The sequence below is a fragment of the Chroicocephalus ridibundus genome, chromosome 3, assembly GCF_963924245.1.
Source record: "Chroicocephalus ridibundus chromosome 3, bChrRid1.1, whole genome shotgun sequence".
In the NCBI taxonomy this organism is placed as follows: Eukaryota; Metazoa; Chordata; class Aves; order Charadriiformes; family Laridae; genus Chroicocephalus; species Chroicocephalus ridibundus.
In genome coordinates this window covers 85209092-85229255 of record NC_086286.1, presented here as the reverse complement: position 1 = coordinate 85229255, position 20164 = coordinate 85209092, and the positions used below count along the sequence as shown (strand labels likewise).

The 20164-nt window shown below is 38.1% G+C and overlaps 1 protein-coding gene across 14 annotated transcripts in view; it reads left to right on the top strand.

Annotated features, from left to right (window-relative positions):
- Window positions 1–20164, top strand: part of KLHL32 (kelch like family member 32) — a 130837-nt gene that overhangs the window by 50525 nt on the left and 60148 nt on the right. For all 14 annotated transcript variants that reach the window (XR_010070388.1, XR_010070387.1, XM_063329928.1 and 11 more), the window contains 2 exons: window positions 4444–4551; window positions 15590–15688. Coding sequence is in view for 12 of the 14 variants with exons in the window: in XM_063329929.1 (XP_063185999.1) it covers window positions 4444–4551; window positions 15590–15688 (207 nt within the window). In the remaining 2 variants the exon portion in view is untranslated. The remainder of the gene's footprint in view (window positions 1–4443; window positions 4552–15589; window positions 15689–20164) is intronic.

The following is a 20164-nucleotide window of genomic DNA, read 5'->3' as shown; positions in this document are numbered from 1 at the left end:
TGCTTTTGAAAGCTAAGCGGCAGCAAAAGCTGAGCATTGAAAGTTGGACCCAAAGACTGTGCTAAGCATTTTTTACTTGGGATATTTTGCCCAGTTACGTCAGATCTGATCACATCTGAACCTAGTCACCCTGTTGTTGTTTGCCATTCAGTTTTAAGCACTTGTCGTCTTTTGTCTTCTATGTTTGTAGAAGAAACCATTTTATAAAGGTGCCTTTGGCTGCTGAGGGCAAAGTAGTGAAGCTGCATGCAAGTGTGCTGTGTAATAAACGCACACCAACTTGCCATGTTACTTTGAAGTCAAATTTTCAAGAGTCTGACAGTTGTTTCATGGTTTGATTCTTTTTATCCAGGGATTGTGTGCTTTGTTTTCATTTTCCTTTGGGAATAGTTCGCTAGCTCTGTTTCTGTTTCAGGCCAAGATTAGAAGAAGAATGGACAGTTGATTCCTCCCTTCCTCTTCTTTTTACAGATAACAAAATGTCTGCCTGCCCCACAAAAAATGAGTCTATCCTAATTTGTAGCTTCTTAAACAAGTGTGAGCTCAGGTAGAATTCTACAAATAGAAGCTATCCATTTGTGATGGGGTATTGAAACCCGAATTTTTGAGCAGTTGCCACAGAATGGCAAGTGGATTGAGTTTATTTTTCTTTTGGGGAATTGGCTTACTTAATTAAAAACCTGACTAAAACATCAGAATTTAAACAATCACTGTATTTCCCACAACGTTGGCTCATTGACTGATTGGACGGCAGAACAAGACCTGGATATTTAAAGGAAGTGGAGGAAAAGATAAGCCCTCTCACCAGCGTGTTTTATTATAAAAGGGATCTTTGGATAACATATTGGAAACTTGTACTGCCCACTCCCATAAATGTCTTGGAGCATAAATGAGGCATTTTCAAAGACGACTTCATTTTGTCCAAGCAGAAGTGTTTTAAAAGAAAGTACGGTATATTAGTATTGTTGAATGAAATCAATAACTAAAATAATTAACATTTCATGCTTAGCCAAATTTGGTAACTTTTCTGGTAAGTTTGACTTTGAATTGTGGACTTGTCCAAATATTTTATATTTCATTCTTTTTCTTGTCTGTCTCTTGTACATCCACTGGAGATGTTTATCTTATTGCCTTGTTTTTAATGTACCCAAGGGAAAAATAAAGTAGGTTACTAGCCTTGTGTTAAAAGCATGACTGATGGATCTATTTAAGCTCACAAAACCTCAGAGTGTTTTCAGAGATGCATCTGAAATTGGAGTTTGACAGCCCAACCGTAACTCATTCTCCAGGTATTGGTGAAGTCTCAAGCCAGAATTTAATGATCCATATGTTTCTACAGTTAAAACCACAATATTCAAGTACAGCAGTGCAAATTAAAGACTGAGTTTGAGCCCAATTTCTGCCTCTGATTGAACAGAATTTTTTCACGCTGGATTAAACCTTTAAATTATCAGGCTGAGAACAAAATTTGCCTGCTGGTGAAAGCAGTGTGGATCACTGAGCAGTACTAGGTTCGTCTGTGTGGGAGACTACTTTACTGGAGGCTAATCCAGTTCAGCTGAATGTGAACTGTCCGAGGACCATTGCAGACCTTTATCTTTTGATGAAATTCTTTGGCCTTGCCTCCTGAAAAACAAATGTGGTTCCTACTTATTATCAAAAGCTTCCACGGAATACTCAGCGGATAGTATGAAAGAAAAAGAACTCCATACAGCAGGTGGCACACAAAGCCATTACTGGCAACTACAGTTCTGATTGCCCATTGCACTATTAGACTATGCCTGTACTAGTAAATAAGATGGATAAGGGCTTGTTTTCTGGCCCTAAAAGTGACCGATGCGGCATGGCTTGTGTCCATATGTCTGAACCTTCTCCCCTCTGCAAACAGGTTGGCTTTATCCATGTCTTTCTATTTGGAACAGCCGTGGCTTGAGTTATCCCCTGAACCATAGCCTAAGTATTGCCTGGGAGAGTGCGAGTTGGCGGGGGGTTAAAGCTCTGCTGGAGGCTGGGTTCGTTAAACACTGTGGATGATTATGGACAGCGGCTGAGTTAGCAGCCTGATCCTGCCGAGTTTACTAAATTAAGTGTAATAATACTAAGCTAAGTGTAATAATAAACCCTGTGTAAGGACCATGTTGAAATGTCTATGCTACAGTAGAACAGTCTCCTAAAGGTAAAGTTAGGAAGTCTACAAAGAAAAACTCTACCAGTTCTTCATAGAAGTGATTCATGGTCCCCAGATGAGATTCGGTTAAGTGGTTCTTTGTATCTGTAAGCTTAACTTACTGTGTGGGACATGAGCCCTTGATCAGAATAGAAACGTTATTAGTAACCACACTGTCCTTTGATGGTTCCTGTGTGCAGATAGGTGGTGTACAGACAGTTGCTGTAGCACAGTCAGATAAAGCAGAGCGTGCAGGATCTTGTATCGCTGAGCATTTCCAGCTTTCTGCAGGCGCTCTGTCGCAGAACTGAGCGTACAGAGAGTGTGCAAATCTAACGTACGGAGACAGGTGTTGCTTTTAGATTTCATTCTCTCTCTTCAGGGGGGCGAAAGGAATATTATCCAAAAAGTTAATTTAGTAGTGAATTTCTGAGAAGAGAAGCTTTTCTCTTCCAGACACAAACTGCAGGTTTGCTTTTGCAAAGAGCATGTGGCTGATGGGTACCTTACAGCTCCTGGCAAGCCCTGAAGCCTCGCAGTAGCTATTAGAGCTCATGTGATACATCTGAATGACAACAAGATGTCCAACTCTGATGACATTTTTAATGGAATTGGAAAAGTGTCTGAACTGCTTAGAATATTTTATTTTTTTTTCCTATCTAGGTATATTTCATGGCTGTGTCTTACTACATTTGTTTGATAAGCCTTTTAAACTGTTTGATGCTTCTTTTATGTTGCCAGTTTGGAAGAAGCCCTGGTATCACTTCGTTGAAATAGAAATTGCAAAAATACAAGGAGTGACTGTATGATAAATGTCACTCTTGCTTATACTGGATGATTTCCAGGCAACAGATTTATATCAAATTATGGTGGTTTAATGATGAAAGTACTAAAATATCAGAAGAAATTACTGATTTGCAGGAAACATTTGGTTCTTTAAAAGAAGCCACCTGGTTCTAGGTGAATGCTATGAGGTAAGCTGTTAGAGGGTGTAGGTCTTATTTTTTCCATTAAATTCAACAGTGCTTGGTGGACAGGTTGCACATATGAAATCCAGTGCACCTGTTCACTGCCTCAGCTTCTGCAGGTATCAGCCAGAGTAGAGACAGAAGTAGCAGAGGGTGCGTTCCTAAGAAGTGCTTCTTTACTGGAGTTCTCTAAGATGAAGTTTGGTAGCCTCAATAGAGACATTAAGCTTGGTACAATACCTGCCGGGAATGAGTTTAGAGTCTCTTTAGCAATGACAGGTTGTAGAACTGTTCAGTTTGTTTGCAGTTTATTGTCTAAAGAGCATGAGTGGTATATTTTGTTAAAAAATGTGTGGGAGAATGACAAGGAATTGAGAATGAGACTTAGGATAGGAGGGATGGAGTCGTAAGTAGGGGTACTGCAGTGGGAGTGCAGGCTGGGAGGGAAGAGTAAGGGGCAAAGACAAGAATCTAAGTTTAACAGAGATGGGAAGAAAGAGATTTCTACAAGGATCTAGAGACTGAGTAGGGTTGCTTCAGTCCAGGGGTGCAATGAAAACTGATGATCTGGAAAGTAAGACTGGATGAAAGGGACAGTTGCTCTCCTCAGTACTTTTTTCAGGGAAGTTCAATAGCACCTGGCCAATCTTCAGTTTAGGTTTTATGATCTGAGGAACTGGGGCAATAACCGGTAGGGGGAGATCATAAGTTTAGGTGACTGCATCTCCATGCTTCCTCCTCATTCAATAACTTGAGTATTATGTTGTTCACATTCCGGTCTGAGACGCTTATTTGGAAAGGATTATTTATAAAAGATGGTGTGTTAACTACCTCTTCTCATACAAATAATTGTGTATGGCTTATTGTTCCTTCCTATATATAATGATACTGTACATAAGTATTATTTCTAGTGGTGCTTGTGTAGATTTTTTCTTTTTTTTTCCAGACTCCAGTTCTTTATCTTTTTTTATTGAATGATACCTTATTGTGTGACTATTCCCATTGATTTCACCTGAATTACTTAGTCAAGAAGAATATATACATGGACCAAAGGGATTTGTTTCAGTTTTTCCAGAATAAGTTTTCGTATTTATTGGTAAAAGGACTTGGTTGCGAGATTGATCGCTATGAAGTTAGTATCGAAAACTTGGTATAGATCTCATTCTAACTCACAAATCTGTTGCTATTTAGAATTCTTATCCAAGGAAAAACAAAGGATAGTGAAGGTGGAAAAATCAGTCCTCCTCTTCCTGGAGCTTCAGTGGTCATTGTTTTTAATGGTTAATAACATTGTTTTTCTTTCCATAGGCAATGTTCAGTCTCTGCATGGTTGAAAGCGAAGCTCATGAGGTGAATTTGCATGGCGTCACAAGCCTCGGTTTAAAACAAGCCCTGGACTTTGCGTATACTGGACAGGTATTGTACAGCTCTTCAAATTAAGAGACACAAATGAAAGCAAACTGCAATAAAAACTGAAGATGACCTTTACAGAGGTACTAAAAGTTATTTTTCCTGTGCACTGCCCACTACAAGGTCTTTTGATTTAACAGAACTTACTTTTCATATACTGGCTTGTTTGGTGGTTTGTTTTGTTTTGTTTTTTTTCCCCTCTTTAGAAGGATTATCTAATAAAAACACTGTTATGTGGATTGTTGCCAGGTAGTGAACCATGTAGGACTTGTGTGGCCCTTTTATGGTGGGCTGGCTGTTCCTAAAAACTTAATACGAGTTGATTCTGCATGCTAATTTAAATGTAAAGAAAGGAAAAATACCCTAAGTGTTTTTGTAATAATAAATATTTAAAAACTCTGCTGTGTTTATATATGATGATGACAAATGATATAATTGAGGGGGAAAAGTAGTCTCTTACTCTCTGGATGCACGCAGTCCAAGCATCTTGTAGGTACTATATATCTTTATTGTAGCACTTTTTATGATAGCAGGTTATGTATCACATTATGTTACTTCGGAAAATGCAGAATGATGCTCCTCTTCCTCCCACCCCCTGCCAAAAAAATAAGTATATATGCCCTGTCATATCTCTGCACTGAATGCTTGGACAGTGTTGCTGTATGACTTCATCTCAGTTCAGAGTTCATGGATAGTGAGCTCAGAACACCCAGCTATTTTTGCATTGAACACTAAAATGCGAGATAACCAAACTATTTCTGGAAGTATTGCTATAATGCTTGAATCCATTGATGTCTATTTGTTTATTAGTTAATTTTGAAATGGAAAGCTTAAATCCATATTATGTTATTCTGGAAGAGTTGTTGAGTTGTACGAGTTTAAGGCATCTGCTTCCATACTGTGGATTGAGTATATGGCCTTAATTTTTTTCAAAGGGCATTGAATAAAAATAAGGAAAGAAATTTTTTTTGCCTGTTCTAAAGAAGCTGTTTTTGTCACCAGCCCACACAACAGTTATACTTTGGCATTGGCCTTAGAAATTAACACTCGAAACTGTGTTTCTGCTGTTATGGAGAACATAACTTGTTCAAAGATTTCTTTGATATAAACAAGAGACAGAGATGCCATGCTATATTAGTGAATTGGCTGAAGATCTCATTAAATAAGTTGCCATTGTAAGCTTTTTGTTCTTTCAGCTGAAAGTTTTGATAGATAAAATTGAATGTCTCCTGTGCTGTTGAAAACCTGTATCATTTTAGTAATTTGAAACTATAGGTCGATTATTCTGAAGAGAGAACTCACGCAACTAGATGGAAGTATCTTTTGAGAAGATGGGTTGTAATTGATTCCTATCTGGCCTGTCCTGTCTGCTGTGAATAGGTATACTCCTGTATCTTTCAGTGAAATTCAAAGTCTAAAAACCTATGTAAAATACGTTGAGAACCTTGAAATGATGGATTTGGCTTTTATGTAAGCCAACAATCTGCCCCACGTTGCTTCCAGGATCGTATCCTCAGGTCCCTAGTAAATCATATGTGCCTTCTATCCTTTATCCTTTAGAGACTTTTGAGTCTTTAATTTTCAAGTATAATCTACTTTGAATAAATGAGTGGGCTTCTTGAGGTAAATACAGATGTGCACATATCTACAGTTGCTCATAGATATATGTCTATATAAGTGATTATAAGGCAAAGTTTGCTCTGTCGTGTCTGTCAGATTCGCCACATGCTACTGTGAAGGACAGAGAAATGAGAAGGATTCTGTAGGAGTTCTCTTACAAAGATGCCTTTCAAGCATAACTCAGTGATATGCTGGTCTGAGAATTAACAGTGTTGGATTTTCCCTGTTGTCCTTGAGATACTCCTCTGGCATTGGCTTTATAAGTATTGAGCATTGCTTACGTACTGACTCAGGCTGACAGAATCTGTGTGAACGTTTCAAGGTAATGAGTGGGAGTAATCCACAAAGGCTATTAATAAATGACTGGATTACTGCATGCTTACATCAGAGAGAGTTCTGAAATCAGAGTAATCTTTAGTTTGAGTCTGCAAATTCTTTCTGATTTAAAAATCAAATAAATTATTTCTTAGTACCCAAAATTCATTTATGCCAATTACAACCTTATATTGCTCTGAAAACGTGGGTATCAAGACATGATTTGATGCACCTTTTAAAAGTGAAAGCCATGAACTCTCTCTTTTTTTTTTTTAAAAAAAAAAAAAAAAGTCTGGCCAAAATGTTAGTCCAAAAAATTGATGATTCTTTAGGTAACACTGGAACTGGCAGCAATTTAGGGACAAGTATCCATGTCTAAACAGATAATTACTTAGTTTCAGGTGTCTTCTCTTTATTTCTTTAATATTTTGCCAAATTTATGTTCAGTTTGAAGTGTAGTAACTCAAATGTAACTTTCTGTGTAAAATAATATATTGGAGACACCTGGTGGAAATATTTAATATTGCATGATGGCAATATTTGATGCCTGCAGTTTATGAAAGTTATCAAAATTAAGAAATTTCATTTTTAGCATGACATTGCAATCCAAAGTGAAAACTCTGTCATCCTTGCCTCCTTTTTTTTCCTCTTTTTTTTTTTTTTTTTTATGTGAGTTATGCCTGCAGACTTCAAACACAAACTTATTTTCCTTTTTATTTAGGCAGGCAGTGCCTTATCATAATTAGTGCTGGAAATATTTTGCTTTTAAGGGAAATTAATTGTTCAACAGAACAAAAGATTTTTGTAAAACTCAAGTTAAATGATATCATAATTCCAAATGAATTAATCCACTACTATGGTCCCTAATCATCACAAAGAAAGAAATGCTGATATAGAAATAAAAAAAAAATAACAAAAAGGAATAGGAGCAGAATTTGGTTTTGTTCTATACGTTTAAGTTCTCGGTAATCCTCTGCTAATGAAATCTTTGGCAAAAAAAAAGTCTTAATTACGTTCCTTCATGGCCGTAGGCATTTTACCATGCAATGCCCATATTCAGAATTCAGAACTCTTCCCGTTGTAGTTGACTCTTTTTCCATTGTAGCTGACACATCCTTTCTTCAGAAAAGGGCTTTAATGTCATTCTCTTGTTTACTTTACAGCTGGCAGCAATAAGGCCAGGCCAGAGTCTCAGTGACTAGCGTACTCACCCTTCCTGCTCACAGAGTCATTTTGCAAGTGTCAGAAGTGCGCTGGAAGGGACATGGATGAAGTACAATCAATACAGGAACTATGTATTTTAGTTTATTAATATAGAGAAACAGTTCTTAGTGCAGACTTTGGAGCTCACAATTCCATCTGTCAGAGTCTTAACAACTGGGTTAGAGAGTCATGGGCAGTGTTGTCTGCTCTTTTTGACTATTTTGTTTTAAACTCTTCTGTTACCAAGAGACATAATTTCATTTGGAGGAATGGGATAGCCCCTAAATAGGCCAGTGTAGCTGAGTGGCGAGTCACTCGTCATTACAAGAAAAGGTGCTTTTGACCAAAAAAAAACCTTTGGGCATCTGAAGGTTTCAGCGCTGAAAACAGGCTCTTATAAACTGTAAGTGCTGTGGGACTGAGTAAGTGATTTCAACTGAAATTTGAGGATCCTCATTTTAGATGAGGCTCTTGCATTCCTCCTCAAATTTAGGCCCAGCAAACTACATCATTTATGTTGAACTGATATACATATGTAAAACCTAAGTGATACCATCATTTGAATCAGCTGACAGGTACTGGGGTATAGTTTCAAGAGAGAAGAATTGTGCAAGAACACTGGATTTAGTTTGCAGTACGTGATTGTGATCCTAATTCAACAAGAATCCAAATACACAGTTGGAGTCCTGTGTATACTGAAATGCTTTGCTGACTTGGATCTTTCTTTGTAATTATCTTTTATCGTATGTCTTTAGTCTATGGTAATAGAAATATTTTGCATTTAGATAGAATTTTATTTGAAGACCTCAAAACGCATTACAAAAGCAAGTAATCAACTGTCCTTACTTTGTTGCATCATAGACAGAAAATTATTTTGGGAGAAAATAACTTTCCAAAGACACCACAGCAAACCAGCAGCTTTACTGGGGCTTACTACCAAGTTCTCCTGACCACGTTCTATTTTCCTAGTTGACTCGTCTTTCTCTTTTCTTTTTTCTAAACCATAATATTTTGTTTCTGTATTAACAGAAATTAAGTTGTCTTCTTAAAATTACAAAATTATTCTGAATTACCAAAGCTGAAAAGAAATAATCAGTGAGGCAGGCCTTATATAAGAGATGTTCTATGTTCAGCTCTTTCTCCAAAAGTGAATTTTGGGGTAGCTTGTCCTGTGGTATCGTTTTAGCCCAGGATTAACACAGCCTTACACCCTGCCTTTAGAATGTTTCCTTTTCTTGAAAGCCACATATGAAGTTGTATTTATAATGATCTGAAAATAGGCTTTAAACTTTTTCTGTTTCTTAGCATATTTAGCAGATTTTCATTTACTCACATAAACGCTAATATAACAGTAGTCTTTAATAAAGGTAATATCAGTATATTATTCCAGCTAAAAATCAGAACTTCGTGGCATTTTCAGGTATATTGTTAATTCGTGTGTTTGGGTTGCTCTCAATATTACTTTAATGCATTATCAGTGTGCTTCCTATTTAACTACTGCCTTTATTTACTAACTTTACCTTGTATTCAATTAGTTTAAAAACTGTCACCCTGTAACAGCTATTATCACTTTACCAAACAAGTTTCGTGAACTTGTAGGAGTACCATGTGGTGATTTTTTTCAAATTCATGCACACAAACCCATGGTTAGGTAAAGTATTATGTTACAGGTCCTTTGGGAAATTGTTCTTTCAACTTAGTTATTTTTAATAAAAAACATGAAAGAGTGAAAGGTCTTCTCAGATAGTAAAGAAATAGTAGAAATAAATGTTTTTTTAAGTACAACTACTGTTTCTCCTGATAATTGCTTTGATTGCCTTATAGGATCTTGGCTTTCACCTCCCATCACATCCCCCCCCCCTAGTTTGGTGGTGACAGTTTTTCTAGTGATCAACCAGTACTTCATCTGTCGCTTTCAGTTAAGACCAGGAGGAGGCAGCTATCAATATCTTAGCACCTCTTGTTCTGTTAATCCTTTCTAGCTCACTTGTGGATGAGGTGTATTGCAAAGCTCTGTTGTGATGGTTGATTTTTTTCTTGAGTAAGTGACCTCTTGTGTCTTGTGTGTAGCATTTCCACTGGTTGCCTTTTGATCAAAATAGATCTTAGAGTTTGGTTAAACTGCCTGGTGTCCCTAGCAAAAGTGACTTCAACTGTCCTCTTTCATTTTTACCTGGGACAACACGCCAAGATCATGGAAAACTGATTACAGGGCTATGTCTTAGTAACATCATTTTGCAATGCAATTGCAAAGCAAAATATATAAATTTGATAGTTTTGGACATTTCCTTTTTTGTTTCTATCAGGAGGATAATCTTGTTTCTGTGCCTAGCACTGGGTTACAGCTACTAGGTATTAGGTTCACAGTTCAGCTAAAGATTGTCCAGAAGGCTTAGAATAATATAAACCTTAATTAACTCAGTTTATGCAGTTTATTGCAGAGAAAGTTAAATGTGTCCTGTTATTTGCTCTAGATAGCTACGGACAAGACAGCTCTTCTAGAGCTGCAAGTAATCAAGGTAATGAAACTGCTTCCCAAAAAGTAGTGAATTTGCTTGGAATCTTACTTATAATAATGATACTTCCTTCATAATGGTATGAAGCTGCATCAGGGCATGTTCAGGCTGGTTGTTAGGAAAAGGTTCTTTGAGAGCGTGGTCAGCTGCTGGAACAGGGTCTCCAGGGAAGCGGTCACAGCACCAAGCTTGTCAGAGTTCAAGGAGCATTTGGACAGTGCTCTTAAATGCGTGTTTTTGTTATAAGTAGTCCTGTAAGGAGTCGGGAGTTGGACTCAATGATCTTTATGGGTGCCCTCCAACTCGAGATATTCTATGATTCTGTGATTTATATACTGTGCACTTAACACAGATTTTCATTTAGTTTTCTGGAAAAATATTATGGCACATATCAGAGAAATGCTGGTCTTGATTCCTTCTGTAACTGGCTAATGAGACATCTGAATTTTGTAACAAGTGCTATCAGCATTACGTGCCAGGGCTTTGGGCAGTTGCCTGCAGGGGACTAGAACGTTCTTCCCCCGCTCACACTTTTTTGAAGCAGCACTCCTCAACATGCAAGGAGCTCGGGATTCAACTGAAGCACAAATGAACGGGGAGACAGGCAGAAGTGCTAACTGCTTGCGAGTGAAATGCAGTCTCAATTGCTCTAAAAGAAAAGTTAGGTTTTTTGATTGCTGTGAAGAACACAGAATGGTCTCCAGAGGGGAAAAACAAGTGGTACTTTTGTTAGATGCCTGTCTTGTTTGAAATGCCGATCACTGCAAGTGGAGTCAAGAAAGAATTTTCTTTTGCATCAGACTGGCAGGAATCTTAGGATTTTTTTTCTTGTTTTCTGTGTTAAATTCAATATTGTTTACTTTCTAGAATTTTCTGACATGACATTACATATTTTCTTACTGTTATAGCATAATGCTGGTTTATTTTTAATGTGAATCATGTCACCACCTCACTTATTTCATGGCCCGACAAACAGCTGTATGGAAATGAGGCGGAACTACAGGGATACGGAATGAGTAACTGGAATGAAGGTGGAATCTCTCCGTCTTTGTCTAGGCACACAGTTTAGCCTGCTTGGGCCTAAAGTAGCTTTAGTGTCTTTAAAGTGTCTGGATGAAATATAATGGCCTGCAATATACAGGGAATAGATTAAATGATCTAATTGTTCTTTCCGTATATAAATCTCATGAGAATCCATGGAGGTGATAGTTAATCTGGACCTTACTTTCTTCCTCAGGCTGTAAGTTTCTTTGTTGAGAAGGACAGTTTAAGGAGTTCCCTCCTTGCTTTCTGTTGTCCATTACTGCCCTCTTTGCTATGACCATACAATTTCCTTGTTGGCTTATACTGGTTAGTTTGTAGGGGGGTGGGAGGCATTAAAAGAGTAGGAGGATGTTCTCAGTCTGTGCAGTGTGGAGGTGAGGCATGAGTAGTTGTCCTTGGGAAAGGATGGTGGTTCATACACTGCTCCTAGCCCAAGAAGTCATAGCTGCTAGTTGCTGCGTGTTGCCAAGAAGTCTCCCAAAGAAAACTGAAGAGACAGGCAAGATGTGTGATCCCAGTTAATCTTTTCCATGCTTACCCAGAGCCCTAACGTGCACTGGGTTGGAGGGGATGCAGGGTGAGTTGGGAAAGGAAGAGGGAAATCTTGGGGGAAGAGGAAATGAATTCCAGTTATGGAACTGCTGCTTAGAGGGTAGGTATACATGGGGGAGTTCAGGGCCATGTGTATCTGTGACCATGGGGCTGATTATAGAATTCCCTTTTCTGCCTCAGAATTGTGCTTCATAAGATTAGGTTTAATTTACAAAAGTTTCTAATTCTTGCATTTGCAGAGCATCTTTCCTCAATAAATGGATACCTTTACATATAGATTTAAATTGTATGTCTAAGAAATGTGGATCTAAAAATTTGTGCCTTTCCAGATCTTGTAACTCAGCATTCTGTTGCAAAGAAACACCAAATTTTGCATCCTTTCTATCCCTTGGTTTATGGATCTCACCACAAGAGGGAGAGAACTGAATTTAGTGCATGCTTTGTAAAGGGTTTGTGGGGTGATGGGGGGTAGAATGGCTGCCTTGAAGAACGGGATTCCTTTCTGAAAATACAGATATTGTGGGGGAGGAGAAAAATAGCTTGACAAAGGAGATCAGTTTGAAAACAAGCAGTATGTCAGACCTGGTGGCTTGGGAAAGTAAGTTACTCAGGCTATCTGCAAGATCTGCCCACTACATACAGGGAGAAGGTGGTTACGCTGATTTTCTTGGGTAGCATCACGAGCCAGAGAAAAGTCGAGAACATAATGAAAATTAACCTTCAGAAATAAGGGTTGAATAGAGGATTGATTGTAAAATGCAGCCAGGTGCAATACCTGAATTGCATCTAATTAGCACAGAAACCAGTCTTAAGATGGCATGTGTCGTGTGAAGGCACATCCTTCACTGGTGAAGATTGCAAAGTTTGTCTGAAGTCGATGATTCCAAATTAATCTGAGTTTCTGCCCTGATAATTATGCCTCATAATCCTTGTGTTGAGGATGCAGTAGGGAAAATGATTAAGCTTCTCTCTTGTTTTCACAGTAATTATTTGTGATGAATTTTGAAAGTGTAAATCCATACTCGATCTTAGTTTCCTTCTCCTTAATTTTCAATAAGCATCACTCTGAAGACCTCAGACCTGTTGTTTTGAGGGTTAGAAAAACAGAGGAGAGTCAGTCGCTGTGTGTAGTTGTGGTATGCATATAGCGTTATTTATGTGCATTTACTGTTAAGATTCAACTAGATGGCCTGTATAGCATATAAACAGTTATGCTGTATAATTAATAAGAATCAAGTAATTGTATTAATGTATAGAAGCTAAGAGGTGTGGAATAATTGTGAATTACCTCAGTTTCAGTAGAAGAAAGGCTTGCAACATTTTCTTCCTTCTTTACTTATTTTTCTCTTCCTCTTGTGGGTTTCCCCAGCGTGCAGTTTGCTGATGGTGAACATTTAGCATAGATTAATTAGTATTTTTGCCTATATCCATATGAGTATTGAATAAAAATTCAGATAGTCCCAGATAGTCTTGGGAAGAGTCATAATAGACGTTCCTGAGTTATCTTGGGAAACACAAAGGTGAACATATTATCTCAACAGAATAAATCCTGCATGGTCCACGAAGATGCTCAGAGGGCTGGGAACACTTCTCCTATGAAGACAGGCTGAGAGAGTTGGGGTTGTTCAGCCTGGAGAAGACCAGCCTGAAGATCATCAGATATTAGGAAGAAATTACTTACTGTCAGGGTGGTGATACACTGGAAGAGGCTGCCCAGGGAAGCTGTGGATGCCCCATCCCTGGAGGTGTTCAAGGCCAGGCTGGATGGGGCTTTGAGCAGCCTGGTCTAGTGGGAGGTGTCCCTGCCCATGGCAGGGGGGCTGGAAGTAGGTGATCTTTAAGGTCTATTCCAGCTCTAACTATTCTATGAAATGAAAAAACATGTAAGAAATATATCTGTCACCTTCAAATTCACTTTTGTTGCTGACTTTGTGCAAATCACCTCTAGGTAGTAACCAGTCACGCTCCTTGCCGCTTGTCCTACTTCTCATCTCATAATGCTACTAGAATTATTTGTAAATGGATTGCTGTAGCTTTAAAATACATTAATATTATAACAGTTAAATATAGTTTGCCTATGCCTACAAGGTAGTAATCTGCTTAGGGTTCTGGTTCTCTTCATATTGTGTCTTTAACATTGCTAAGCTGGTGGCTGGCACTTAGTAAGTAATATGACATCAGATTACAATGTCCTCAGTGTAAATGAACACAAGCACTGCAACGTCTAAACCAGCTTGTTTTGTCAGTCTGACTTTGAGTTATCACTTGAAAACATTTGACAGTGCTGCTCATTTTCTTAAAATATACCCATTGGAGATATTTTTGTTACTGAAATCCTTTCTAACTTTCCATCGAACTACCTCTTGTCATGCATAGCACCCTCATTAGCACCAGCCAAAAACCTGAATTGTGCTGGGCACAATTTACATTACATCTCATTTACATTAAGATCCTTAAATGTCTAGCTAGCTAGATAAAGAATTATACAGTATGTAAGTTACATAAATGTTCACTTAAAACCTATATGAATATAGAGTGATTTGCACAAGCTTTAAGCATGTCATACACTGACAGAACTCAATGTAAATGAGTTCTTGATATAAACAAGAATCAATCCCCTTCTCTCCTGCTCCTAATATAGCTATTATGTTGGAAATTATTTGTGGTTTTGCTTGAAGAAGTGCATACGTGTGTTTTCCATTTCCCTCAAAAACAGTTTAACTCCAAAAGGTGCAGATGAGTGTTTTTCCTTTTGTTTGCCATCCTCCTTATTCCACTGCATTTGAGATATAAATGATGCTGTGAGATAAAACTAAATTGTGTGGGCAGAAGAAAAAGGATCTGAAAAAAAGCTTTGCTTCCCTGTTGGAGCAGTGAGAGACTGACCTCATGTGGTGTAAAACCACAGTTGCCAGGGGAAATACAGGAAGGATAAAACTCTGAATAAACTGAGTATCTTTGAAAAAATAATTTTTCTTATACCTTTCTGATTTTTGTTGGATGCTGCACCACTTATATTTAAATAATATTAGTTTGGATAATTTTTAATGTGATTGCTGATAAGAAGTTGACCAGTGTCTGTATTCCCAAAGACTTTTTTGTGTCCTGAAAGGGATGTTCTAACAAGCTGACCCCAAGACACCAGGCTAGGAGCTGAGGCCCAATTATCCTGGCTGCTGCCGGGGCGTGATTTTAATTGAAATGAGTAGGAGTTTCATGTGAGCAAGTGACAGGATAATCAGTCTTGGTTTCTAAGCTCTTTCTGGCACCTCCACAGCAGCATGCTCACTCTGTGCCTTCACAGCCTTGCTCTGTAAAATGAAGACAGTGGTTAGGAAAATTATGAAGTGGTACCGTGCAGAATGGGAAGGGTGTTCCTAGCCTGTATATTTTTTACAAGCATGAATAATATTAATACTGAAGACTTCTGAGTCAATTCTGTTGTCTGATTCATCAGTATATATGGAAGTGTCCAAGTATATAGATAACAAAAGGACGTTCTGTTAATTTGAAAAGCCTCTTTTTTAAATAAATAATATGCATTTAGTTTTAAAGAATTTAGGGGGTAATGTGACTTATGAACTCTCACAGGAAAATCTGCTTAAAAATCCTTTGGACAATTCAGGTGAACTTTAAAAACTCTGTACGTGTCCTGCAAATACTCCTCTGTATGCTTAATTGTACTCTTTCTGTTCTTTATGTTGAGTTAAATGTCTGAAATAACAAAGGTCTGTAGTATTTTCTACAAGTACCCTGAGTTCTCCATGGCAAACCTTCCATTTTCTTCTTTACAGATCCTCTTGGAACCAGGGGTGATACAGGATGTCCTAGCAGCTGGGAGTCATTTGCAGCTGCTGGAGCTTCTCCGTTTATGTTCTCACTATCTCATTCAGGTGAGGCTTCTTTGCCTGATTATCCGCCATTTCTATTTTGTAAACTTTTGTTTCAAGCCTAATGTCAGTAGGAGAGTATTAGTACAATAGCTGGTGTAACCTAAATGGCAATAAACTGGATTTCAGGAGACCTGAATGTTGAGTGTAATGTGGGTATCAGTTTGTAGTAGGTGCTTTCTTCTCCTATCCGTTTTGTCCATTTCGGTCCTGAAAACAAGGATGGTCCACTGATTACTATCAGCACATGGGAGTTTGATTCCCTCCTTTAACAGAGAATTTGCTTTCTTCTGCCTCAGTTTACCAAATGTTAAATATTTCTCTATTGCGACCACGAATATTGTGAAGCGTTCAGATACATAAGTTTTTGCAACAGAATATTGATGCGTATTCCAGGGCGCTACTACCTCTCACTGTAGGGGTAGGCCTTATTACAATGGTACTTTATTCTCAACTGGCCTCGTCCCCAATGCTGATAATATTATCAACATTAGGGTTGTCATTATGAAGCAAAAAAGCTGAATCTAGTAATTATTTTTTTTTATTTTTTGCTTGGCTTGTATAGGAGATGGATCATGACAGTAATAAGAATGTAGCTTTGATGTGCATCTGTGAAAAGCCTTATTAAAAAAAAAATGGCAATAGCAATTCTACAGAACTGTTTCCTTTTCTTTGTAATTTTTCAGTATTGTTTCTGAAATAGGGTGCGTTGGCTGTATCTGTGCAACAGTTGGGCATGGAAATGCACACCAGCACAGTCCTCTCCGTATGCGCTCACCTTCCAACAGCATAACTGCCTTTGAACAGTCTGAGTGTGCTCGGCAGCACGCTGAGCTACTGAGTACCACAGGCTTGCAGGATCTCATGTTAAGATCTTCAGGATGTATTTGAAGGCTCTGTGTCTTACGGAGAAAGAATCTGTTCTTTGAATGTTAGCCTTAGGGAAGCCTTCAAAAGGTATGTTCAGACAGTAAGGTAGTATTAATTTGTGCACTATAAATTGATTAGAAAGTTAAAGGAGCTGTTAGAGTGTTGCAGTTTGTATCAGTTTTGTTTTCAGGAATGTAAGGAGGGATTTAATTTTTCTGCAAAAATAGTCATGGAACATAATGGGAAAGATGGTTGTTTTGAGAAATAAGAAATGTGAGATGCCAAATGAGCCACAAAACCATTTGGTCCGTTTGTCAGGCAGACATGGGAAGGGATTACTGTAATGAGAAAGAAGATACAAGTCTAACGTTGCTTATCACAGTATATTTAATGTCCCCCTAACAAACTAGTCAGTGTGAGTGTGTCTGCTGCTTACATGCTCTGTCTTTGTCAGAAATCGAACCAAAAAGACCATTGCAGCAAAGAAGCTAGGGGAAATATTAAAGAGTAGGGAAGAAGCTGAGTTATTGCAGTGCTAGTGAGGTAGGGACATGAGAGGACTGTAGGAAACGAGCAGGTACATGCCCAACATGAGTCCTTGTACTAACTTCTTCCATGACCTGTGTTGGGTAGCCTCTGGTATTTGTAGTTCGCCCTCAGCACCATCTTAATGCTTTTAATCCCAAGATTACTGCAGTGGCAAGACAACTGGAGAGTCAGCAGTACTTTGGATCTCATACTTGATGTACAAGCCATAGTCAAGTATTTAGGAACAGACTGCTAATAAATTAAAAAAAAAAAAACAAAAACAAACACACAAAAAACCCAACAAAAAACCAAGTCAAATATCAACCCCAAAACCACACCACCCTCTAAAAATATACCCCAGAGTGAGTAAACATTGCTGCCAGCTAATTAACGGACTGGTAAAAATTTTCTGGAGGTGACAGTCAATATGCAGTTACTCAAATGATGTGAAAGACATCTGTTGTACTTTGAGTAGTGGCCAAGCTAGGCTAACTGCAGCTGCACTGGTGTAAAAATGAAGAGAAAGTGAGAGCTGGTGTCCAGTTTTACAATGACAGAGGTAGGGGATTAAGGGTAGGGAATAAGGAGAAGAGTATGTGTTGGGAGACAGAGAGCAGTGGTAGTTCTGTGGAGTATTTTTGAATCAGGGTCTCATTGTAACATTTTGAATGTGCATGGACAATTGTGAGATGGCCGTAGCTTACATCATGTTGGGCTTTAGACTGTATTTTACTCTTTTTCGCGTACTTTTTAGCAGGTTTATCCCAACCAAGCATATTGGTAGACAAATTTGCAGTCCTAATACATCATAGTAAGAATTTATCTGTCTTGTTCTGCAGAGTTACAGTCCATGCAAGTAGTCAACCTTGAGTAGTAAGTTAGCAGAAATCAACAAGTTACTGCGCATAAAGACTGTGATATCTTTCAGGGTCCAAATCAGTTATATCAAATATCTGTTTATGTTCTACATACTACTGGGTGATTTAAAAAATATCTATTGCTTTATTTTAGTACTGTCTAAAAATAGAATCAAAGTGGTTAAAGAAGGCTTCCTTAAAGCCACTTATCTTTGCTGCAGTTGGTAACTGGAGTCTTGTCACCCCACATGTTGTTATGATAGAGATGCTAGGAAGAGAATAGTGCTTGCCCTTTCTCTGCTTTCTGATGAGTCTGTTAGCTGCAGAGTTCTTAATTTACTGTACTAGTGAATTTCTTTCTTGCTGTTTTGAGTTGTTCGGGTATCATGAACTTAGCTTCATCTAGCATAAATTCAGGAAACATAGTATGTGGGATCTATCTGTCATTTATTATTGTTGTGTAATGAGGACACAGAGTTTTAACTTGTTAGGATTGTCTTTAATTGTTTGGATTGGACCAGGCTTTTCCCATATAAGAGTGGTGCTCTTATTGTTAGAGCTTGTTCCAGCTTTTCTCTTTCTCTAGATGTTCCAGCTTGTTAGTTTTTTGGAGCTCAAGACAGTTTCTTGATACTTTTATCTGGGGCTTGTAATTATTCTGTGGATTTCACTAAGGACTTTTTTTTGCTACAAATGCAATTGGCATGGCCCATACACATATCTGTTCTAAGGCATATTTGTAGTTCTGATGTTCCAAAGACAACTGTACTGATCTAATTCATTGAAGATGATTGTTGAAGTGTCTAATTGTCGAAGACAATTTGCAGTGCACTGGGGGCAGATTCATTTCCAGCCAATGCTGACTTTTATATGCACTGATCTTTAAGGAATTTCCTCTCAGTTGTCTCAGAATAAACAAGATGTTATTTTGACAATAAGACAGATCATCTTTCTTACAGACCAGTCAGCTTAGAGCACTTTAATTTGTTGATAAATCTCAAAAAGACTTCTGTAACAAGTTGTTTGAATCACAATTACGACATTTTTATGAAGAGTTTTTGATCAAAGGAAAGACAGAAAAAAGGAAAGAAACATTCTTATCCCCCCCACACCCATTAGGTAATATCCATCTCTAAGATGTTTATGATAGCATGACACAATGGAGGTTTCTGATAACACTGCTAGTTTACTAAATGTGTTTTGTCATCTATAAACTTTACATTATCAAATGTTCTGTAGCATCTAATGTTGATTCCATTTTCTCATTGGAAAACTCATTTTGTTTTGATAATTTGCTAAATTTTATTTTAAAAGAATTGTAGATCATATTTTCTCTACTTGCAAACAAGAGAAATGCCCAAGCATTCCTTACTTTAGGTCTCTGATTCCAGCTTTGTGTTGTGCAGACTTCTCCCTCGCCTGAGCAGTGTATTTTCTCAAATTATGATTACTCTCCAGCTTTTGCTGTTTGGGACTTTTGTTTTTAGCTTCATTTGTAGAGGGGGACTTTTTTGAAACGTGCTGATATGTTTTATTAGTGATACATACATATTCATGAATCTCTCCGATCATGTCATCTGCATAATTCTCAGGTACTTTAAACATTGAAACAAGGCTTGAAATCTCACACATCCATCTCTACCTAAACAAACGGTAAAGCAATGCGATTGGTCTTAACTGTATTGCTGCTACGTAGCTGTGGGAAAGCGAAGCTGAAGATTTGATCTTTGTGTATCTTGAATTGCACTAAGGTCTGTGATCGTGCACACAGCATTTGCTTGCAGAGTGCACGTCCAGTTCTCTAAGACTCTTGTTTCCTGGGTTCCTCTTCCAGCTCAGATTGATTGTCAGTTTTGGCTGAGGGTTTTTCAAAGGAGGCTATCACAGAGAGCTGCAACCAACAGATAGACTTTGAAATATAGTGGGAACAGGTTACCTGAATGTCTTGTTTCCCTTTTGAAAGTTTTAGCCTTTAGAGTTCCAGTGGAACGTAGCCGTCCTACTATGACATTGGAGAAGGCCAGAGAAAGCTAGTTGAATGGGATGGAGATCTGAGAATGGACTTAAATGGAGCTGTAGGTAGTGTGTTTCTGATGACCTATTTTGCACTTTAAAGCTTGTAAATGTTTTTCTGAAGGGTACCATGACGACTTTATTCTTATGCAAGAAAAGAAATGTGTTAAAAGATTTATTCAGAGCATAAAAATGTTTGTTTCGTAAATAG